This window comes from Macrobrachium rosenbergii, chromosome 17, assembly GCF_040412425.1.
Source record: "Macrobrachium rosenbergii isolate ZJJX-2024 chromosome 17, ASM4041242v1, whole genome shotgun sequence".
NCBI classification, from domain to species: domain Eukaryota; kingdom Metazoa; phylum Arthropoda; class Malacostraca; order Decapoda; family Palaemonidae; genus Macrobrachium; species Macrobrachium rosenbergii.
Window position 1 is genome coordinate 13,816,270 of NC_089757.1, and position 26,319 is coordinate 13,842,588.

General features: G+C 36.7%; 1 protein-coding gene across 1 annotated transcript in view; it reads left to right on the forward strand.

The window, feature by feature from the left end:
* The window catches only part of LOC136847750 (cell adhesion molecule Dscam2-like), a 291,762-nt gene that overhangs the window by 174,926 nt on the left and 90,517 nt on the right, over nucleotides 1-26,319 (forward strand). The window contains 1 exon segment of the mRNA XM_067119627.1: nucleotides 7,466-7,970. Within this exon segment, the coding sequence (XP_066975728.1) occupies nucleotides 7,466-7,970 (505 nt within the window).

A 26,319-nucleotide genomic window follows, 5' to 3' on the forward strand; every position in this document is an offset into this window, starting at 1 on the left:
GCGCAAGCTTAGTAAGACTGTGCCTGTTCCAATGAGTTGCATATCTGCAGACTGCAGTAACTACGGGCCAATTTCTATTCTCCCTGTGCTCTCCAAAGTTGCTGAAAAACTTATTTTTAACACACTGTATAAGCATGTGAAATCTAAGGATTGTTAGCTGATAGTCAGTATGTATATACGAAGCAGTTAGGTACCTTCGATACTCTTTAAGATTTGACATGTCATTTGCAAAATAACCTTGATAAGGGTTTTCAGTGCAGAGTAATTCAAATATATTTCAGTGCTGCTTTCTATTTAGTAAATCACAAGGCACTTATTCATAAACTATAGAATCTTGGAGTGGGTGGATATGTTTTAGGATTATCGAAAGATATCCTTACAGGTAGGCAGCAGCTGTTGATGAAATCTTTAGTGAACCAAGGCATTCCACAGGATAGTGTTCTTGGTCGCCTTTGTGTATACAAGTGTTGTGGTTGTTGGCCTGGAAAACAAGGTTGTTCAGTATGCCGATGATGCAACACTTGCGGGTGCAGTAAAGTCTCCACTTATGAGAAATGAAGCTGCCCTCAGCCTCAATCGGGACATGGACCGGATCAGTGAATGGTGTTGTCGGTGGGGTACGAGGCTGAACGCCAGGAAAACGAAAACAATATTGGTTATCAGATCTCGTACAGATTTTCCACCCCATCCTCCCCTTCAGGTGGATGGGACTTTGCTGAATGAGTCTGAAGCTTTAACTATTCTAGGTGTAACTTTTGACTCACATCTGACTTTTGAGAAACCTCTAATGAAAGCTTCAGCAAATGCTGCACAAAAGTTAGGTATTGTTCGTAAGGCCTCATATATTTATAACATTGATAAAATCAGTACAACTTGCTTTAGGTCATTTGTCCTTCCTTTACTAGAATACTGTTCTCCGGTGTTGATGTCTGCTTCTGCCAGAGATTTAGAGTGTGGTTCGTGGTGGTAGATTTAGGTTTCTGTTTCCTAATATTACCAGTTATGACTTGGACCATTGACGGATGGTCTCCTGTTTATCATAAGTTGTATTTTAATAGAGCTCTTTCACATTCACAATTGATCCCTGGCGCCCCCCCCCCTCTCCTCTTCCTGCTGAGAGCAACCAGATTCGCTGTACAGCAGCATCAATATGCAATGCCTTGTGTGCCGTTCCAGAGGTCCTTTGTTCCTCACACCGTTACAGTGCATTACTACCCTAATACAATTCAAATCGTATTTTAATATTTTACTTGTATTTTTATGTATTTATTTATTTGTTAATTTATCTGTTTTTCTGATAACTAATCTTCACTTTCTTTCTTTCCCATTATCTTCCGCTACTTCTTTCGAATGGACGCCATATTATGAGAAATCATTACCTGATACGAGGTTACACAATCGCACTCTTCACCACACGCTCCCCAGCATGTACACGCACTCACGTTCACGCTCACTCACAAACGTAATGACTGTTGCGTAATCAGGGTCATCAAAGAAACTTCGAGTTCAAAGCCATGAAATTTTCCAGTTTTGAATAATTGGTCAAATTAATATCTCCCTGTGAACGTGTGTGATACGACGTAATTTTCATCCTTTTCCGGATAAAAAAGATATTTCAAAGTTGCTGAGAGAGAGAGAGAGAGAGAGAGAGAGAGAGAGAGAGAGAGAGAGAGAGATGACACTTGGTAATTTATGTGCTTGAGAGAGAGAGAGAGAGAGAGAGAGAGAGCTGACACATAGTAATTTATGTGCTTGAGAGAGAGAAAGAGTAATTTATGTGCTTGAGAGAGAGAGATGCTGCCGAGGGAGTCGTATTAGTTGTATTTCCTTTTATGTGTAATTACGCGGTGAATGATGCGACCTTTATTTTTTTTTATTCTGTTTTGTGGGGGATAAACTGACTGACCTCTAAACCGGGTCAAAAAACGCCAATGAATGTCATTGTATGACATTATGCCGTTGCCCCACAACGTCTATTTTCGGGTCAAAGGGTTTCTTCTTAACAGTCTGCCCTTCGACCTTTCATTGATGAATTGGAGGAGCTGAGTGGTGACCTTTGGCCGTGGAAGAAAAAAAAAAGAAGAAGAAGTCCCAATAGCGCGACAACAAAGGTCACAAACAGATCTTTGCTTCTCCATGACAACGTGAGGCGATAAGAAATCACGATACGCGAACCGATGTTTTCGCTGTTTCTGCATTGCATATATTTATATCTTTCGGTGGTTTGCTTATGAGTATTGTTAGTATGCATATTACTTTACATCACTTCGCTTTGATTTGACATGTTTTCAAATGTGGGTGTTCTGATCTTTGGAACTTTCTTAGCAAGGCAGTTTTGTCAGGGGTCGTGTGGATGTTTGTTCATGTTGAAGAAGAAGAAGAAGAAGAAGTAGTAGTATGAGGTGGAGGAGGAGGAGGAAGAGGAGAAGGAGGAAGAGGGGAAGGAGGAGGAAGAGGAAGAAGGAAGGAGGAGGAGGAGGAGGAAGAGGAGAAGGGAGAAGAGGAGGGGGAGGAGGAGGAGGAGGAGGGAGTGAGTTGACTGATTTGATGCCCTATTTTAATAATACATCTTCACCTGTTGAGTCTTCATCCCTTTGGAGTAAGTTCGGCTCTGCCGCATGAGTTTATTAATAGACTTTCAATCGATTGGTTATTCTTCTTTCTCTTTCTCTCGAGCCACTGGTACCCAAAACGCGGAGAGCGTGAAATACGTTGTATATTGAATTTAATCATTGCATTGTTGATCATGTCAACAGCATGGTTGTCACCGGCTCAGCGGCGATGGAAATTCGGATTGTGTTTTAATTGAAACGTCACAGGTGAAAGAAAAAGGCCCCAATCGAGATTTTGTTTGGCCGCTGTTCGAATCGAATGAAAACCGATTATAGAATTAGGCGTTTCTTTCGATCAGATACTTTGCCGGGGAGGTTGGGGAGTCGGGGTGGGGCACCAAGTAATGCCCTCCTCGCGTTCTAAAATTCGGGCACCGTTTTCGATACTTTTACAAAACTGTGTTTTTTTTCCGTTACTTTTAGAAAAATGAGTCTGTTACTTTATTGTGTTTCCTAGTTTTCGCTAATTTAGCAACACTATATCCCATTTTCCTTTTTATAATGGCGAAATTCAGGGAATTCAAATTTCATATCAAAATTAGATGTCATTTTTTGTTTGTTTGGGAAAAGTTGACTCATGTTTGTATTCATGGGAAGTTCTATTTTTTTAAATGAGACATTTTTTATTTATCCATTTCGTATTGAAGTTAGAATTTTCCTAAGCTAAAGTTCATTTGGCGTTTTTGGGAAAAGGGTATTTTTTCTGGTATTTTTTCCTTTCGAATGTTACGCAGCTAATTTTATCATTCACTTTTATTTGGCTCTCGTTGGAATTATTAACAGTCAGCCTTATCTTTATTATTATTATTACTGTTATTTCCCCGAGAAGTAGTAATAATAATTTAGATCACATACCATTGTAGATAATAATAAAACACACACTATTTAGATCACATTCTATGTAGGTAATATTATGAAAAATATAACAACTAATGATTCCTACGATACCCTAATAAAAATAGATAACGGAATGATCTGCGTCACATAAGTTAAATTACTGAAGTTTCATAATTATGTAGATGGGAACACGATGAATTGTAGATAGATGCCTTAGACGCGACCTTCACGAACCCTCTGGGAGACGCGTAGGCCCACGCGACAATGTCAGCTCGTCTCCTAGTAGCACCAGAGGAGTTGGAAGTGCCAAAGCTACTTGAATAAGAGCACTGGGAAGGGAAGCTTGGGATGAGCGAAGATTTGTGGAAGGTAAAACACAGGAGAGACATGAGTGGCCGAACTAAAATCCACACTTGTGTCGTGATCCGTGATATTATTATTATTATTATTATTATTATTATTATTATTATTATTATTATTATTATTATTATTATATTTAGAATGAGCCTTATAAACCATCAACTTATAAGACAAGTTCCCAACCAACAGAATGTTTATTTAATAAAAAAAGAGGAAAAGTAGAGAACAGACTAACAAATGATTAAAGAAAAATCAACAAATCAGCAAGAGGATATATATATATATATATATATATATATATATATATATATATATATATATATATATATATATATATATATATATATATTTTTTATATATATATATATATATATATATATATATATATATATATATATATATATATAATTAGCAACGTAAGTCAGGAATCAGGAAAGTTGAAATAGTGGTGCGAAGCACAGATCAGTATCAGAAAGATACCAATTCCTATTATGTTTATGCAATTTCTGTAATGTTCTACGCTTGAACTTTGAAGTATTAAGAGGCATTCTATATAATATATCCTCTGCTGTTCTTTTATTTTCCAGCTTTTGTTCCCTTGGCGAGTGAATGAGTGAGGCAAAAGCATAGTATTTTCGGTAGAATTTTTATTCTTCTGCAGTTTTAGAATCCTAAGTGAATCGAGTGGCTGGTTACCCAAAACACAGCTGAGCTTCGATACAGTTGATAAGCCCTTTCCTATTTTGAATATATCCGCTGTGGATTTTTTTTCTGTGTGTCCAGTATCCCGTAAATTTTCTCTCTCTCTCTCTCTCTCTCTCTCTCTCTCTCTCTCTCTCTCTCTCTCTCTCTCTCTCTCTTGCAAATAACACAGAGGCAGTTTTTCTTTTCAGGTATGGGTGGCAGATTGCCTCGATGTCTAAACAACAAAACAACAACAACAATAATAATAATAATAATAATAATAATAATAATAATAATAATAATAATAAATGTCGCTAAAATGGTGAAAAAAAAAATTCACACTGATGTAAGGGAGATTGATAAGAAGAATCGAGCAAGTTCTCGAAAGCTCTTGTATATACAATGTGGATTTTTCATCAATAATAATAATAATAATAATAACCTTAAGTGTAACATGTGATTATTATAATACGCGTCTCTTGAACTGCATGAGGTACTGTTCCTTAACAATGCAGGCGAATCGTGAGTTTCCGTATGCACTGCTTTCCGCGAAAGTGGTTCCGTCACTTTCAGGAGTAGGTGTAGTGCTCAAATTTGCGAAAACATTTTCTCTGATGAGTTCATTATGTCGTTAGATATGCATTTCATATACTTTGACAATACTTTATTTTCACTGAATTTTTCTCTCTTGACAATTGGATTTTCGGTTTTAACTATAATAATAATGATTTCAGTATCAATACCAACAACATCAGCTGCGGTATCACTGAAATCATGTTTATACATTCATCTATTTTGTAATTAAGTTTAGGAATGACGATTATAGTAATACTGTATACTATTTATCTCACATTTGGTCATATTATTTTCGTAATTCAGTCAACAGTTCGAATTTCCGAGCCCTTCTGCCATTGGTGGATCTGCAAATGAATGAGGAGGGGATTTTTTATATCTAATAAATATGATAACAATAATATTCATCTCATACTTAGTCACAATGATCCCCTCATCTCTGTAATGTAGTCAGGAGCTTTTGTTTTGGGACCCATTCACAATGTTATGTTAACAATAATACTAGTCACATTTATCTCACATTAATATCTTCATCTCTTTTGTAATTTTGTCCAGAGCTTTTATTTCGGGGTCCATCCACATTTGGGACATAAATAAATGAACGGGGGATGAAAAAAAAAAGTGCGAAAAATTCCATTTTTGGCGAATTGCGTAAGTGAATGTAATCCAATAAAAAGCCTATATACATGTTGCCAATTTATATTTATTGGTAATGGTCTTGCCGAGGACTCTGCCGCGCTGTCTGTGCGCTTTATTTAAATATATAAATTGTTGCCGTCGTTGATTGGAAATTGTAAATATCGCGTCGGAATAACTGCTAGTGTTGACAAATAGTATATCTCATGAAAGCCTCCAAATATTAATTTGTGCGCGACTGAAAATGAATACCTGTGACAGGGTGCTGTGGAAATTCTCTCTCTCTCTCTCTCTCTCTCTCTCTCTCTCTCTCTCTCTCTCTCTCTCTCTCTCTCTCTCTCTCTCGCTTTCTTTATAGGTATCAGTCTACTTTCTCTCTCTCTCTCTCTCTCTCTCTCTCTCTCTCTCTCTCCAGCTTTCTTTATAGGTATCGGTTTACTCTTTATGCAGATTCTCTCTCTCTCTCTCTCTCTCTCTCTCTCTCTCTCTCTCTCTCTCTCTCTCTCTCTCTCCAACTTTCTTCATAGCCATCGATCTACTCAGTCTCACTCTCTCTCTTATTCAGACCACCTATCTCTCTCTCTCTCTCTCTCTCTCTCTCTCTCTCTCTCTCTCTCTCTCTCTCTCTCTCTCAACATCCGGTTTGATATTTTTGAAAAACATTTCCCATTTTCGGAATGATGGCCGAATAGGTCAGGCCATTCAGACATATTTTTGCTCCCAATTCAGCCATGAATGGCCTTTGTTAAAAAATTGTAGCGAAATCAAAGACACGCTCCGGCCAAAGCGGAGAAAAAAAAGGTAAAAAATAATTTTTTGATCGGTTTTTTTATTTCCTTTTTGTTGGGGCGCAGCTGTTTATTAAAGCATCTAGACTTCGTTTCCGATGTTAATTTTTATGAAAATTGTATTTTGTTTTCTCGGTGACACGCGTATGTCTGTTGAGAGAGAGAGAGAGAGAGAGAGAGAGGAACTAGGGTACGTTTTCTTATTTATGCCTTTGCAGTATTTCTGGTTTTCACTTAAAGGGTACAATTCTGCGGAAGTTTGGTTCATATGTTAGTAGCTTTTTATTTTGGTCTTAATTAATAGCTTTTTATTTTGGTCTTCATTTCTAACAGTGATAATATAATGCTAATAAGAATGACGATGGTAAAGCGGCAGTATCAAGAATATTTTCATTAGCACATTAATTTAATAATCCGTCACATACGTGATTTGTTTGGTTGGTTCTAATTCTGAATATCATTCATGAACACCCATGTATCTGTAGCATTTATTAATAAATAATTTTGAAAATAATTCAAGTGAAACCAAAAATTCATCCTTCAAAAGACAGGGAGAATTTTACGCCCGAAAGACCTAACGTATTTTTTTTTCTTTATCATAAATGTTTCAGCCTGAACGCTTTTTCAGGACTATTGCCGTCATAAAAATGATTGTCGACCTTTTGCGACCGTCACTAAACTTCGGGACATTAGTTAACACACGGATTTGCCCAGCCAGTTCATTGTTATTACTGGGGTTTAACAACGAATTACAGAACATGAAATATGTATGATTAGGAAAGATTTAGCTGCTGCATAAAAAAATGGAATACGTGTTTCATACAACTCTGTTTTATTGGGATGTGTGACTGCCAAAATTTACTGTCGAAAAAAATCATTAATGTTGCGTTGGTAGAAATGAATTGTTGAACATCCCTCCCGAGTGGAGTGATTGCCTTTTTCATTTATTTATGCCCTTCTCTTTTTTCGTTACAGAGTGCAACGACGCTGCAGCCAGTGAAAGGGTGCCAAAGGATGGAGTTGTTGTCATATGCCCAGCCACTCCCGCACTCCCGCTGTCCGGCTCTTTCGCTCCTCGAAGGGGCCCCAACTACATTTACGAGCGCCAGAGAGCCCCGATGACCTCGCTAACAGGCAGCCAGTCGCGGCAACACCCGTCATTGCCATCGGAGCCCTTCGGCCCATCACAAAGGCGATATCCAACGCCGCCTGAATCTGCCAGCCAGTGGCAGTTATGGAACAAAGGCGCCCGCTGGACAGGCGAAGGAAAGCAGTATCCGCCTCCTTCTTCTTCCATGGACTGGGCGAGACCAGAGGCACCATGGGAACAGAAGGCATGGCGACCCGCGAGCGCGCTGCCAAAGCCGACGAAGCAATTAGCGCCTGAACAGTCGGGTTTGTTGCCTCAATCCCGCCACGAGCCGAAGCAATTGGAGCGGGTACGCGTCGAGCCTCCGGCTATGGGCCATCATAGTACCAGGTAAGCCACACCTATTAAATGGGACATCTTTAATCAGGGGTTTACTTGCCTGTCGGAATCGTTCTGGCGTGATGAATTCATGACTTTTGGAAGCGTGGGATGCGACGATTGAAAGCAATTTTTGAAAGCAGTTTTGTCGCCGTTAGCAGATTAGCTAATATGACAGTCAAGCAGAACACACGGGGCTTTTCATGGTCGTAGTAGGTTAGATGTTTATGCTTTCATCCGTCATAGGAAATTTTTGAAACAAAACCAATAGCTCTCGTTTTAGTACATTTGGTTATCCGGGTTTCCACGGCGTTTTCCAATGATTAAAATGTTCATTGTGTGTGTGTTTGTGTGGGGAGGGAATCTGTTTGTTACAAAGTTCATGTTGACATGGAGTTTTGTTTTACGTAACTTGAAATTTATTCACATACAGAGTGAAAAAGATATATATACACTTTAAGCGTACATGCTAAACTTGAAAGAAAAACGTATTCATAATGGCATACAGTTGGTAAACCATTTCCACTTCCCTGAAGCACTTTTATTCCCAAAGTTCGTCGCGTAACTGTTTCGTTTATGCATTATTAACTGCACTCCGAAGGCGATCTTTGGAATATCATATTATTTGAAAACAGAAGTTAGTCAGTATAATATTACGTTAAGTAATTTCTAATCACAACGATGCATGGAATTACACGGGCGAATCTATATTTATTGGTAGCGTGTGTAAATTAATGGGGTTCCAACCTTGTTCCTTGTGATTATTTGCATACTCTGCATAATGATAATTATTAAGTGAATTATGTAGACTTCATAAGTTTCACCATCGGAAAAATGAAGCCAGCTATTTTTAAAATCCATTATATTTTACCTGCAGCTATAATTAGCAGTTTTGGTAATCTTGATAAAAGTCCCCCCTCTCTCTCTCTCTCTCTCTCTCTCTCTCTCTCTCTCTCTCTCTCTCTCTCTCTCTCTCTCAGCATAAATTTACAGAAAAAGCTGGAGTAAGAGGGAAAGCTTTAAAGACATGTGAAGTAAAAGAGAGAAAGCGTTATGCTAAAATAAATAGAACAAGAGTATCTTGAGAGAGAGAGAGAGAGAGTGTGTGAGTGTAAAGGACAGTGAGAAAGAGAAAGTGTAGAATAGATAAACGAGAGAGAGAGTGGGGGAAATAAAGAGAGAGAGAGAGTCAGTCAGTCAGAGAACGAGAAAAGTTCACGTCGAGGCTGGAAGCATTTTCGGAAATTTCTGTCTGGGTCTCGCATGATTTTTGTTCGTAAGTTTGACAACCACATGTCAGAGTTTGGTTGCCCACGAAATAATTTCCACATCGCTGTTTCACGTCCACGTGTGCGTGTCCGGAGCGACTCGTACATGCTCGCAGACCCTTTCATGGTTCTTTGTTATGGTTTTCTTTTTTTATTTTTTATTGCCAAACGAAATTGTAATTGTTTAGCATTCGTCGGTAATTGTGTTTGTGTATGTGTTCAGATATGTATGTATTTATGTATGTATATATATACACATTACATATATTTATATATATACATATATGTATACATTTATACAAATATAATATATATGTATGTATATTATATATATATATATATATATATATATATATATATATATATAGAGAGAGAGAGAGAGAGAGAGAGAGAGAGAGAGAGAGAGAGAGAGAGAGAGAGAGAGAGAGAGAGAGGCTCAATATAAAATGCATAACCACACTCAAAGCAACGTTCAATCTTTAGTTGCCGAATTCGGGATGAACCTTCTGTGCATAAATTTACTAATACGACAGCCGCCATAAAACCTGCACAGAAGACTCATCGACCCCTCATGTACACACTTACGCTTCGTTCCAACCCCTTTCATCTGTCATCTTACCAACAAGTTCTTTGTCTGCCTGTTCCCCTTCTCCAAAAGCTTCCGAATTAAGCACTCTTTACAAACCCCTTGTTCTCCGTTCTCTCCACATGACTAAACCAGCTCAGTCGCCATCTAATCCATCTTTTCTCCGTATCTATATTTTTCACCCTCTGGGTTCTTTCGTTCCAAATACTGTACTTTTATCAAGTTGTATTAGATTTGATGATCTCTTCGTACTTTCCCAAGTTTGCTTTCCCTGACACGCTTTTTCCCATTCTATTGTGTGATTTTTATTCGCACCCTACCTTCTTCAGTTGCTCTTTACTCTGAAATATCTCCGCGAATGAAACACCTCCAGTTTTCTACCGTAAATACGTACATTAATTTCGCTTATCATTCAAGGTTTCACCTACTCTTGATAAATTCACTTCTAATATAAATTTCTTTACACACACACATATATATATATATATATATATATATATATATATATATATATATATATATATATATATATATATATATATATATATATATATATATATATATATATTAGTGTTTCCAAAACCCTTCCTAACAGTACAAACACCAAGACAGTGGTTACTGTTTTATGTGTACCTCAATTTAGTTTCTTTAATTTTCTTCGATGTTCCTCTTTTGTTTACAACTGTAGTAGATTAGACACTTGGACTCCTCCTTACGTATTCATGGAAAACTGTTTTAACTTCACTTGTGAGGGAAATTGCATTGTAATTTTATTGCAAAGGAAGCATTCTCGTAACTTTTTCTTTTTATTGAACATTTGAATGTGTTATCATTATTATTTAATTTTATGATTGTGAATAAATGCCGCATTTTTTCAGAGAGATGTGTAAATGTGTGTGTGGGTGTGTGTTTGTTTGTTTGTATGTGTATGTGTGTGTGTGTGTGTGTGTGTGTGTGTGTGTGTGCGCGCTCGCGCGCGCGCGCACGTGCATATTGGTTATATCTTTATGAAAGTACGAATGAATGTGAGTGCATGTATTATTGTCATTGCCTCTTTTCTGAGCGTTTCTTCAAGTCGTTGTCGCCCGTTTGGTTCCTCTAGTTCATCTTGACTTCAACGAAGATGGGTTTTTAATGTCAAATACTGGCCGTCATTGTACCTTGGAAATTGCCAGCATCAGTATTTGAAAGTGGACCTTGGCAGACCATCTTCTTTGGCTCTTGAATATGGGATGTCCATTAAAAGGAAATGTAAAAGAAACATCTGCACGAGACTATTTTCAGGAACCGTATGATAGTGACTCCATTCTGTGTAATCGCTCGGTACGGTGATGTCAGAATGATAGCCAAAATACAATGACGCTCAATGCTATAAAAGTGGGAATGCTATAAAAACGAGTGATGGGAATCATTGTTGTGTCTGTTTGGCCATCAATATTAATAACAATGCTTTCCATTCCTATAGATGAGAGCCGTCCAGGTGCCCGCCATTCCTTCTCCGCCCTTTTTTTTTTTTTTTTTTTTTTTTTTTTTTTTTTTGTCTCTTGGCTTTGCAAGAGAACCGAGAGATACTTTTGTTTACCGAAGCAGCTCTGCGGAAATTCCGTCTTCAATCGTTCGTATTTGGAAAGACAAACTAATTCTGAATTTACCTGAGGTTATTTTGTCTTCGGGTTACTCTTGTTTACAGTAATAACATCCAATGCGCGGGAACATAGCGCCAATATGGTCTCGTGCTAAATCAACAGCCTAGCGCCTCCATCCCCCACCCCCATCCCCTTCACCTCCCATCCTCAGCCCCACCACTCTTCAACATACATTTATTAGAGTTTCCGTTCACTTGAGGTTAACCGTGTTGTTCTTGACGTGCTTTCTTTTCTGGAGAATTGGAGCAGGGAGAACGGACAGAGAGAATGAAATGATTCCGTTTACTTGATGCATATTTATAAACAGTCAGTTGAAAATTCGCATATGGATTTTCTCTTTATAGATTGGATCGTGTTTATAAAGAGTTGCCTGAGGTTGAAATTCCAGAAATGAGTGGAATTGTTTCAAGTATTGCTTGCCATTAGATTTTTAGACAAAGAAAGTTCCTCCTGCATAAGGGTTGTTTCAGTTGGTATCTATAGATAGTTAGAATTCCTCCAGTCTATAAGGGTTGTTTTAGTTTGGCTCGTCACATAGAATTCCTCTTGCGTAAGGTTTGGTTCAGTCTAAATCTTTAGATAGATGGAATTCCTCTTGTCTGAGGGTTGCCTTAATCTGGTTCTGTGGACGAGCAGAATTCATGTTGGTGAAATGTGTATTGTTTTATGAATACTTCTGCCGTGACCTTTAAACGGATAGAATTCTGTCTTATTTAGTATTGCCTAAATACTAAACAAGACAGTATTTAGTATTTAGTATCTTTGGGCAGATAGAGTTCTTATGACATAAGGGTTGCTTTAGTTTGAATCTTTAGACGTATCGAATTCATCTTGTATAAAGGTTACACCGATTTGAACTAATAGTCATAGAAGCCCTCTGGTATAAGAGTTGCTTCGATTTGGGTCGTTAGTCAGACAGAATTACTCTTGCACAGGAGTTGCTTCAGTCTGGATTTTTAGACGTATATAATATCTCCTTAAGTAGGGTTGCCCTAGTTTGGATAAGTAAACGGATAAAATATTCTTGTGTGAGGGTTGCTTCAACTAGGAGATTTAAATAACAGAATTCCCCTTGCTTTGTGGTTATTTCAGCTTTAATCTTGAGACAGGTAGAATTCATATGGTAAAGCAGGTGCTTTGATTTGTAGCTTAGTAAACTAGAATTCATTGTGTGCAAAGGTTCCTTTTACAGACGTTTTATAAGTCACCTCGTTCGATGTAGTTTTAGTTGCTAGTTTGGGAGATGATGTTTTAGTTGTTAGTTTGGGAGATGATGGAAATTTATTTCTTGCACCAAAGTCAGGACGGTGTCCGCACACACATACATACATACATACATACATACATATATATATATATATATATATATATATATATATATATATATATATACATAATAGATAGAGAAAGTTAGAGATGGGTAAGTGATGCAGATATACCACAGCGAAAAATGAAACACTGGATGTAGATCCTGACCGTTTTGTTCTGCAGCTTTCAACAGAACTGAAAATGTCTTGGAAAACTGAAGGCTAACCCGTTCAGGATTTATACCCTGGGTTTCATTTTCCCTGTAGTGCATCATATATATATTATATAATATATATATATATATATATATATATATATATATATATATATATATATATATATATATATAGAGAGAGAGAGAGAGAGAGAGAGAGAGAGAGAGAGAGAGAGAGAGAGAGTTATGTTCATGTACATTCTGCTTCACATACGCATGAGCCTATGGAGAATGAAAGAGAGAGGGGACAGGCATTTTAGTCTAGAATGTACCTTGAAGGAAATAGGATCTAATGACCAACACTAGATTTAATGAGCTTCTATTCGTCTTTCTCCTCCACTTTCTCCTTCAGTAGTCGTCCTCGAGCCACCTTTCTTCTCCTCCCCAACTTTGAGCTCTCCCCCAGCCCCTCCTCCCTGCCACTCTGATTTACTTCTTAATCAACTTCCTCCTCTCATTTCCAGCTATGCGTCCACCTTTTAAAAAGTCTTTCAGACGTTGTTCAATAAGTACTTTATAATATACTCCTTATTTACTTTTTTTTTACCTTCTCATTATGGAGGGTTTTCTTGTTGATTATTTGGTTTTTTTTTTTTTTTTTTTGTCCGGTATCAGTTTTATTTTTAGATAATCAAATCAATTCCAGTATGATTTTGTCGCCATGATATGTTCAAAGAAACAAAACCTGTTTTTCAATCATTGTCATCAGGAATTTTACCGTAAAATTTTCTTGCGTTGATGTCCCAGAATTACTTTTTTTTTTTCTGTTATCATTAACAGATAGTCATTTCTCTAAGCTGCTATGCTGTGTTTGTAACTTCACCGCTTAATCAGGGATGAAACCTTGTTCAGGAGACTTCCACATCTTCAAATAACCTATTCAGAAGAACAAATTATACTGTAGAAATTATCATTATTATGGTTATTGTTGTTATTATTTTTGTCCTTTTGATACCATTGTTCTTTTAAGTTTGTCTTACCTTCTCTGATTTTGACGAAACTTGATGAGTAAGTACCTCATGAGTTAATGATTATTTTCCCCCGATGTTTTTTACCTTCGCTTACTTATCAAGATCACAAGGAAAATAGTTTTCTCTTACACCTCAGATTTTAGTATATTAGAGGCATCTGGTCTTTAGAATTCGTCAGTATCTTTAAGGTGTCTTTAGGGTATGTGCTTTTACCTGGCCTTATTTTTTCAAGGTTACGACTCATTTTGAAGATGAACATTTTATTTCTGATAAGTCTTGTAAAACTTGCTAAGCAGGTACCCTGAAAATAGATATTTTCACCTGTTTTTTTATAGCCTTCACCAATTTTCAAGGTCATGAGGACCCTAAGGGTTTGTGAATATTTTCAACTTTTTTTTTTTTTTTTTACCGTGACCCATTCTCCACATTTGGTCAGTATAAAGGTGAACATTTATTTTTCTTTGATTTTGACGGAACTTGATGAACATGTTTCTTATGGGTGTAATTATTTTTACAATTATATTTTAACTGTTCTTCAAGGTCACGTGTAAATTTAAAGGCCCAATATTATTTTCCAATTTTCTTGTATTTCTCTTTGATTTAAATGGATTTTGTTAGGTAGGTAGGTAAGTACTGGTGCTTGACCCTTTTTTTTTTTTTGTTAGCATGTCTATTTAAAGGTCGACTTTTTATTAATTTGAATGAAATTAATATGTATATACAATAAGGTTTGTAATTAGTTTTGACCTTGATATTATTTGAAGGTCAAATAATCATATTTTTCCTAAATCTGATTGAATGATATAAATGTTGCGTTCCAGTAATTACATTTAAGCGCAGTTGCAACATATACAGTAATGTGTCGAACGATAGTGTCGGTTTGTCAGAGCACTTGAAATTTAGTCACTGTTTTGATTTCTTAACCGCCTTTCTTCAAAAGTTCGTCTTTTATGGCTATAAATTACCTCTTGTATAGCCATTATGGTTGCTGTTCTTCTTCTTCCAGCTGCAACATGCTTATTCTTATCGTAATCCCATCTTCCTCGGCAGCTCCTGATGAAAAGTTACTGCCACCTCAAATCTTTTCATTACCATCTCTTATCCTCAGTCGTGTTCAACACATCTTTTTATTTCCTTCTGCCCATTCTATTTGCGTTTATTCCCCCCGCTATCTTTTCCCTTTTCCTCGAAATATCTGGCTCCGAGTTTTCCCTCCTTCCATAATTATTCTCCCTAACCTACCTCCTCCCCGAACCCAACCCCCAACCGTCCCCTGCCTCTGCCGCGTCTTCCTCAAACGCAGCGAGCAAACTGACAGACGATCTCCGTCCCTCATGTTAAACTTTGCCGTCTTTAAAAGCGAGTTACTGCATAATGACTGAGGATAAAAAGAGGAGAGGGAGGTGAGGGGAAGGGAGAGGGGAGAGTCTTGTATCATAATACAAGGGAAGAAGGAGAAAGAGAAGAGAGAGAAAGAGAGAGGAGGCTTTCCATCGCATGATCTTACCCAAGAGCACCAATAACCCCTTGGGAATGCGTCACGGGACACTAGCAGCTCGAGTGGAAGAGTTGCCAATTATCCCCACTCAATTTTTCATTCGTATCGCAATTTTCAAACTCGTCAGTTCTCTCCATGACGTTTTGTTCCAAGCGGAAGGCACCTCTTTACGACAAGCTCAGTCAAGTGCCTCCTCTGAAAGTTTACTGTCTCTTAAAAAAGGGAAATATTCGCTAATGGTTTCGTGTAAGTATGCTACTAAATTCTGATGGTCCTCTGCAACTTTAGGGAAGCGCGCTAGGATGAACGCGCGTTACACAGCAAGTGTTGGTGAGCTACGAGCCTATTTTTTATTCTTGAACTCTCACCCCGCCTAATGGCCTTATAGATTATCCATATCTCTACACCTATTGATTAGGCGGTCACTTGTTCATAGACACAAGTTCTCTCACACATAACCCTGGATGTTTCTATTTCTTTCTTTCTTTGCAAAACACACACGTGTGTATGTATGTATATATATATATATATATATATATATATATATATATATATATATATATATATATATATATATATATATATATATATATATATATATATGTGTGTGTGTGTATATATATATATGTACATATATATGCATATACTGTATATACACATATATATATATACATACGTGTGCATATAAAATTCTATATATGTATAAAATGGTATAATCAGTAATGTTATAAAACAGGAAATACAGTTATATATAGGATTTTATACCAATAGAAAATTGCAGGATCATTCAGTTGATTAATGAAATGAAAAGCTGAACACGTGAGAATACGTATATAGAATTTTGTACACATTTTATGTATATGTACACGTATGTATATATATATATATATATATATATATATATATATATATTATATTTTATATGTATATATATTATATTTATATATGTATATATGTATATATATATATGTATATATATATATATATATATATATATATATATATATATATATATATATATGTACATATACATATATGTAATCATAAGAGAATAAAACATGAGTGAAATGTCAAAGATGGGTATTTCCCTTTTTAAAAGTAAAACAAGAAAAACAGTTAGTAGGTTTTAAAAATCTATAAGATTTTTAGGGAACTGTCATTTCTTGTAAAGAATATACTGTAGGTTATTAAATCTCAGGAATGATTATTTTCACTTTTGTTCCCCTAAAAGAAGAGATTCAGTGAAATTACCGATTTTTGTCTTCTCTTTTTCTTGAACGAGTTCCATGAATGGCAGACGGTAATGTTCATAATTGCCAAAGCTTTGAGGATTACAGAAATCTGCTATCTCTCTCTCTCTCTCTCTCTCTCTCTCTCTCTCTCTCTCTCTCTCTCTCTCTCTCTCTTGTCACGGACAAGGGGCTATGAACGAACTCAGTACATTGTTAGGAAAAGCTCAGATATACCAGTAGATTCTCTCTCTCTCTCTCTCTCTCTCTCTCTCTCTCTCTCTCTCTCTCTCTCTCTTTGTCACGGAAAAGGGGCTATGAACGAACTAAGTACAATGTTAGGAAAAGCTCAGTAGTTTTGTATCATTCTCTCTCTCTCTCTCTCTCTCTCTCTCTCTCTCTCTCTCTCTCTCTCTCTCTCTCCTCTCAAACTGAGCAAGAAGCCTAAGCAGTGTAGTTCCGTAAGTGGCTCTGACATAAGTGTATAAGTAAAAGATCTGAATTTTGATGGTAAAATCAGATATTATACGTACTTAATTGAAGTTGCGGGTCAGCGTCAGTTGAAAGAGGCGAGAATCTAGATTTGAAGAAAATTGATAAGAGAGGTCTGCTAAACGAAGTCCAAGAAACGGATAAAACAAGCTATCTTGAGGGAGAAGAAAGAACCTGAAGGAATTAACATTATGCCTGGATGTGGGAAGTTTGATGTTTGTCTGTAAAATGCCTAATTTTGTATGTAAGAAGTTTGTTTCTTGAACGTAAGAAGTCTGATAATGGGAAGTGAAAAGAATATTCTGTCAGATCTTTCAGTTTGTGGGTGCACTCAAACACACTTTCTCTCTTGGCGCGATTGAGATAATAGTCTTTTTGTTTTTTGACCGTCTAAATACGTATTTCTCTGCGCTGTAATCTCATTATTTACTCATTTGTCTCTTTATTTACCTATTTTTATATATATACACCGTCTTCATTACGTTTTAATTATTATTGACTCTTGTAGTTTTATCTCTCTGGCTGTTATTTTCGTTTTCCTTTATTGAGACATTTGTTTATGTATTTTACCATTCATTCATTTATTTGTTTATTCATTTTATTACAGCTAATTGCCTACTAATTATGGATTGCTTTATCTTTGTCATTTTTTTCATTTCACGTGTAGTCTTCCGCTATTTCGTAAGAGTGTAAAGCTTGTTTGAGTGAATGGTAATGAATAGTGAATTATTACTGCACCCTCTTCAGAGAGGACAGAATTAAAGCAGGAAAAATTTGGATCATTATCATACTTAATGAACGACAAGACAAACACTGGGTTATTGTTTCATCACTGCTGTTCGCGACAGAGACACGGTTGTGGAGAAAGTCGACGAGGACAATAACTGCTTATTGGTAGGTCACAATGAGACCCGAATGTCACCGGAGTGAGAGAGAGAGAAAAAATGAAGAACGAGAGATAATAACAGATAGTTGGAGACTGAACGCAGACGTAAGTAGTAACTCACATGTATTCCTCACGCTAATACACCTCTGTAAGCTGTAAAGATGTGAATGAGGAAGGAGTTGCCCCTACGATTATCAGTAAGTATTTCGGATGTAGTTGCTACTATCATTCTTTCCTCCCCCCCCTCCCCCTCCCCTCAGTAATCTGTGGACTTCTGATCCACCACAGTCGACTAACTACCGAGTACGTATGCGTATCTCACTCAAAAGTCTTTTCCCGCAATTGAGATGACTGAGTGATGAACCCTTATGCAGTAAACTTACACATACAGCCGTATGTACATATATATATATATATATATATATATATATATATATATATATATATATATATATATATATATATATATATACGAGAGCTTGCTGGCGACTGGAACCCGGCGCTGCTATCTCCCCTACCCACCAATCCCCTACCTAACCCACCCGCACCCGGGGCGGACAATCAGGTTTGCAGGAGGAGGGTGAATATCTCCCCTACTATCCCGTTCCCCAACCTACCCCACCGCACCCCACCCCACCCGGGGCGGATAAACCTGTTTGCAGGGGGTGGGTGGCTGGGTCATGTCTCCCCTACTGCCACCCAGGGGAGGACAAACAAGATCCACTCGGATTTTATTATAATAATATTATATATATATATATATATATATATATATATATATATATATATATATATATATATATATACATATATCTATGTATATATACTATATATATATATATATACATATACACTTTACATTTTCCTATCGAATCTTGATGTACTTGTGGCGTCGTTATCTTTAGACAACGCTTCTTAAATATTATTTCTTGTCCCTTTTATTACCCTCAAGGAAGACGAACATCTTTGATATGCTTTAGCAGTTTCGCTTTATCTTCTGCCAACAGCTGTTTCACTCATGAGAATCATTGCTATCGTCAGTGCAATTCTACAATGAAACTGCAATGTTACAGAAAGGATTGTTCCTGGCTTTACAAGCAAAAATTGAATTAAAATAAACCTCCGTAAAGGACACCTATCAAGGTCGAAAACCACGATATTAGAAGCATTATCATTAAAGGAAAACAAACCTGCACCGTGTAGCAGTAAAATGCAGTTCGAATGATTCCTGTAGGGATGCTAGGGTAGTGCAGAAACAGAATCCAAACAAATTCGCAACGTAATGATAGGGACAGGGAGAATGCGTATTACGGGAAAAACAAAAGTCGAGGGGATAAAAAAAAGACGAGAATGATATCGGATAATGGGGTGCATTATCTAACAACAAATAGGATACAATGCTGGGAATTTGATGAACGTCAAAATAGCTGAAAGTAATGATGATGAGGGGGAGATTTATTACGTGATATTTAATACCTTGTGATGTTGGAAAGTAAGTGGAACATTGGTAATGGAAGGTTGATGCAATGTAACTTCATCCAATCTTCTTCATCTTACTTTATTTATAGAATCTCTCTCTCTCTCTTTCTCTCTCTCTCTCTCTCTCTCTCTCTCTCTCTCTCTCTCTCTCTCTCTCTCTCTCTCTCTCTGTATGTGTGTGTGTGGGTGGGTGCAAATGGTAGCTTCTCATATTACTAGAGTTTTATTGACCGTAATTGGAGATCATTATCAAGGACTGTTGTTAATTTGAAGGTTATTGTGCATAAAATGAGTTGTCAAAAGACTGTCTAGGCATTTACTCTACGTAACCTGGTAGAATGTTAAGATGCACAAATACACAAAAAATTGTGCACATGAATGAAAAAGGGTTATTGTTACTCTCATATGTACACTTGAAAGGAAGGCGTCCTTCGTCAGCCATGCACGTATTCAGGAATATATATATATATATATATATATATATATATATATATATATATATATATATATATATATATATATATATATATATATATATATATATACACAAACACACGCATATATATGTATAAATCTCTAAAAAAAACTGGCTGAAACGACGCGTCTTTCTAAGTAGAAAAGCGCATTCATTATAAACATACAAATTCATAGTATTATTTTTTTGTCATTGTATATGTCTGGTATTTCTTATCGCTTTAACAAATATGCTGTGTCGTTTTGAAAAGCTCCAGTGCAGGCAGCTTCAACATGATACCGGCGTTATTTCTCCTTTTCAGCAACAGACCGTGGAATTCTTCACAAACATCCAGTGTAGATTTACGCTTAAAGTGGCTTCAGTCATTCATGAAAGCATGATTCTTTTACATTTTCTTGTTTTCTCGTGTGAAATCGGGAGCGTCTTATTTTCTGAGTGTTGCTTGTAGGATCATTTTGTTCTGGGTTATCGTGGGTTTACTTTTACGAAGAAGCAATTTAGATATTATATATGCTAGGAAGAAAGAATGTGAAATTTGTGGAGAAAAGACGTTTAGTGATATCTATTTTATTTGTTTGAAGACGTTTTGCGTTTTGTTACTATTACTACTGCTGCTGCTAATGATAGAAGTCATTATAATGATAATTATAGATCCTCACTTAGCAGGGTGGACAACGCGACAGTTTCGGAAACAAGGCTCGATTAATCAAGTCTAGTCTGGGTAAGAAAACGACCGCCTGGGTTAGCGGTTTCTGGGTAGGCTGTGGGCGAGGTGTTGGTAGGAGATGGTGGATTAACTCTCTCTAATTGTGGAAGGACAGGAGATAGTTGTGTGTTTGGCGGAGGCCTGCAGCCACATCCTTTGTATCAGTGCACATGTTGAGGCAGAGTTCACATCTTTTGGAACCACTTCTCAAATGTTGCTTTCTGATTTATATTGATAATCATAATGCAAGTAATTGAGACTTTTATTGCAAACGACGTCTTTTTCTATTTTTACTTAAATAAGTATTGCTATTTTTATCATTATAAGCGTCGACACACGTCCTGCCTTTTATTCTTCCTCCTTGTATGAGCCGTTATCGTAATAGGCGTTTTTATATTCCTTTCTTCTCAGAAATTACTTATTTCGATTTTTTTATTTTATTTTCGTGATCTTCAAACGAATTATGTTGCCTTATATAACGTCAAAATCATGAAGAAAGGAGTCAGTTGAGCTGTGATTTATAACCTTGGTCCCCAGATTAAAGGAGAAAGATAGCCATTTTCTGTTCAGTTCTTCCGTCCATTTCTAAACATCCATTTGTTTAATAAAATGATAATACACTTTCGAATTTCTAGGGCAAATGTCATAAAATTGGTATTTAATTGATTTGGTATCATTAACTTGTGTCAAAGTAGCAGTGAGCATCAGCAGTATATATATGTAAAAAATTCTGCCTCACATCGGGATCCAACCCGGTCTCTCAGATGAAAGGTGAAGGCGCTACTAATTGACCCACACAAGCCGTAAAAGAAGTTGAAACCTAAGTCCTGTTGTACCTAATGTTTTTCCTGGGCAAGCTGCCGCCTAATATACTAACGAATTTTACCCAACTTTCCGATCCACCAGTGAGTCAGTTGGTAGCATTTCATTCGAATTACGCATGTGATAGACCGGGTTCGATCCCGATGTGAGTCAGAAATATATTTCTGTGAAGCACGCGCTCATGTGTTCATTTGTTCCATTTATATAGACATATATATATATATATATATATATATATATATATATATATATATATATATATATATATATATATATATATATATACTATACATATATACACATATATATACTGTATATATATGGTGCAGAGTTGTCGGAAAGGTAAAACGTGATTTTTTGTCGATTGTATGTGTAATCCTTTGTTTTTAATGACAGGGATGTCGTATATAAACATACTGTACATACATACACAAATACGCACACACATATATTTGTGTTTGTGTTATGTATGTATGTATGTATGTATGTATATATGTATATATGCACGACATCCCTTCCATAAAAAAAACAGAATATACACACAACTGACAAAAAATCACGCTTTACTTTTCCGACAGCCCGGCACCAAAGGCAAATACGGATGTCGATATATCTGGAACGATGAACAAGTCGGCATTTTTTCAGAAGAACAGATGATGAAGGTCCTTTAAGTACTGTCTACAGAAGTCTCTCTCTCTCTCTCTCTCTCTCTCTCTCTCTCTCTCTCTCTCTCTCTCTCTCTCTCTCTCTCTCTCTCTCTCCTTCCCGAAGCAACCAGAATCATCCAACAGTATATATGGAAAAAGAAGTTAAAGTCGTGAATGGGACGCTCTTATTATATTGGACATTCTACAAGCGTCGTTAAGAGAGCTGGAAAGAATAGTATTTTCTTAAATCATATAATAATAATATATAAATATATATATATATATATATATATATATATATATATATATATATATATATATATATATATATATATATGTGTGTGTGTTTGTGTATTTGTATAATATATAATTTATAATATTTATTAATATATATTTATATATATATATATATATATATATATATATATATATAAAGATATATAAAGTTTATGTGTGTATGCTTGTCTTTTTTTATTTCCAAACGTAACCGTATCACTAAGTTACATATATATATATATATATATATATATATATATATATATATATATATATATATATATATATATATATATATATATATATATATATATATATATATATATATAGCTTTGTTTAGTGAAGAGGTGTTTACGTTATTACTATCACGTTTATTATTACTCTTAGGACAACGTTCATAATGGAATGTACATCATTTAGCACAGTATATCGAAGAAGAATGCCATTTAGATTTCATTATTATCATTAGCCTTATTGTGACCGATAATTGGGTTCTTGGTTTATTTCAAACGTCTTTCCCATCCACGTCTTCTTCTTCTTCTTCTTCTTCTTCTTCTTCTTCTTCTTCTTCTTCTTCTTCTTCCTTTCCCGTGCCGTCGCTCTTGTTCCAGTGTTAATATTCCCCAACACAACAGAGATCATTTGTATTCATAAGGCGACCGAAGGAGTTCGACAAACTCTCGTTCTCGCTGAAAACAAAATAATGACTTCGGGGAAGATGCGATCCTACACTAAACCCTCCTCCCTAGTATTCGCTCTCTCTCTCTCTCTCTCTCTCTCTCTCTCTCTCTCTCTCTCTCTCTCTCTCTCTCTCTCTCTCTCTCTCTCTCTCAGTCGTATTTTTTCTCTGTCTCTCAGTACTATTATCTTTCATTTTTCGTATTATTTTGCAGAATTCTCTTCTCTCTCCTTTATCAGTCAGTCTCCCCTTCTTTCCGGTCTCTCTTCTCTTCCCACTCCTGTTTACTCTCTCTCTCTCTCTCTCTCTCTCTCTCTCTCTCTCTCTCTCTCTCTCTCTCTCTCTCTTTAAGAGAAAGATGGAGAAGAAAGGTTGAACGACGAGGATTTTAAAGGAAAAATGGAACACTTTTCCTCTGTATGATTGAATCAAATCGATGTCGGGGACTTCCTGTGTGGAGAGATTGTTGATGATAAGGGAAGCTGCGGTCATCTGGCTGGCAGTTATGGATGATCCAGTTGTATAACTTCGGATTTGGGGGATCATTAAGTTGATAAAAGGCGCCTAGCGAGGGGCCAGATGTGGCGAAGGAGAGGGGAGTTTTCTTGTTGATCTTCGCGGAGGGTTATGAATAGATTCGACTTCGCCTCAGTCTCTCGCTTACTCTCCCCCCAACCCCTCCCCCCCTCTCCACCCGAGGGGCTCGGACCCCATTGTGACCCAGTGCCTCGAGAGAAGGTAAAAGTCGAATACCAAAATGAGGAAGGTGGAAGAAGCGTCGAGGAGAGGGGAATTTTGTCGTAGATCTTGACGAAGAATGTGTGGTCTGGCTTGTTATGTCACTCCCTCCCATACTGTGGGGGACCTTGGAGCTCATTGTGACCCATTGCTTGAAGGAGAGGGAAAATTATGGTACTTGAATAAGGAAGAGTGGAATATTTCTCCTCCAATCAGGATATGGGCCACGACGAGGCACGAAAGCCACCCTAGAGACTTAGGCCAAACGAGTAGATTCATGCTCTGAAAATGTCATAAAATAATCACTTCTCTCCTCTGCAACATTTATCCTTTATATTCTTGTGGATTAAAACGAAGATTTGTTTCTTCCATTACCTAGAAAAGGTGAAAAATGGAATAAAAGAATAAGGGCGACAGAGAATGGATTTAATAATCCAAAGAAAAGGATAAATGTTGTGGAGGAGAGAAGTGATTATTTAATGACATTTACAGAGCATGAATCTACTCGTTTGGCCTAAGTCTCTCGGGTGGCTTTCGTGCCTCGTCATGGCCCATATCTTGACTGGGGGAGAAACTTGGAATAAAAAATGAACACAGAAGTAGATTATGAAGTATGTCAAGAAAGCTTACAAACAAGGAAAGATTACAGCGGATCTTTAAAGAAAACGTATCCTGCTGAAGGCTCAAACAATGTTGTTGTCTTTCTCCGTTTGATAACAGCCTGGAATGTGAACTATAAGCGCATAATAAAAACCATAAAAAAAACTGTAAACGTATAATAAAAGAGATCCATTAATAGATTAAAACAAAATATACCATAGAACATATTTGAACTCTCCCCCGAAATAGATCCATCAAAAATATTGTTGGAATCTATTCAGAGCTGTTTTGAATTCAATCAAAAAGTGTACAGTATTTAAGTCTTTAAAATAACGCTCACTGTATACAATAGATCGAACAGGCCCGGACGATTTATGCCCGCAATGATTTTCATATTCCTCTTTGAAATACCCATTGATTTCGAATGTGAAATTATTTTATCTATTAGGATCATGAAGCCTGAAAAGAGCTATTTTTACGCTCTTGTATGTTCAGAAGATAAGTTGATAGTAGAAGCAGCAACATTTATTCATTTTTTCGCAATATTGGTAAATTCTCCCTCTAATATATAAACATATATGTAAACAGACATTATATGCATGCATGCATGTATGTCTATATGTATATTTTATGTGTGTGTACATACTGGTTCCATATTCTACTTTTCTCTCTCTCTCTCTCTCTCTCTCTCTCTCTCTCTCTCTCTCTCTCTCTCTCTCTCGCATCAACTTTATGATCCCTTGGTAACTTCCCCCTTCTGTCCTTTGGTTATTATGCTCGTTCGTTCAGGCATTTTCTTGTGTTTCTTTCTCATACGTCAGCTTATCCAGGGAGCATTCAGCAACTCCCTCCCTTCATACCAGTGGCTGACCTGTTGCTTTTATTGCTCAACATAGTAAATTTAAACCAGGGACCGTCTTGGGAAGAAATGTGTAGGATTTGCGAACTAGCTCACGAGTGAAATGTGGAAAGGATGGAGAAGATGGAAAAGAATTGAGGAAGGAAAAGGAAGGGGAGAGAAAACATGCGGTATAGAGTATTAAAGTAATCGCCATGAAAATTAAAAATAGTAACTGGAAACGGCAGTTAGAGGTTCTAAACCCCTGCTGTGTAATGTGTACTGTGACCCCAGTACTCTTCTGTCCTCTCCGTTTTCTTTCACGAATATTTGGGTGCGATTAGCACAGTTGCTCAAATTATCTTGGTACTTCACGTTATCTCTGGCAAACCTAAATAAGCTGCTGTTTTCTACTCCAAAATCTGATCAAGTTTTTCTTGGAATTTAGTGACTCTTGTGGAAAATTTCGCAAAATCATCTCACTGGCGTTCATGTCATATGAAAAATATAACATTCATAGTAGAGATCATAATAGTTATGATGAAAATAATGGATAGTGAAAAACGCTCTGGTCATAGCGCCACAAAGTTACATCAGTGATAATTCTGGGAAATCTATAAGAGCCCACAACTTCTGTCAAACAACACTGCTTTTTGTTTTTGTCCCTCATTGCGCTAACTGTTGGCATTTATCTCAGCCGTAACTTATAAACAAAGTAGGTTTTCTTAGGATATAAGTTATTAGCCTTGTAAAAGAGAGAGGGGCCTCGTGAGATAAGTTTATATTTCATTAAAGATGTCTACTTTTTCTCTCTTTTTTTTACTTTTTCGGAAATGTCTTTGCTTTGAGTCTTAGACTTCAATTTAGGGAAATAAAAGTGTACTTCCTTGTAAACCCAGGAACTTTCTGTTTACTGTAAAGATATTCCATTTGTGTTTTTGTTTTCCTTTGTAGAATTTTTATTTTGAAAGATCTTGGCACTGTCTCAGAAGTATTTTCAGGT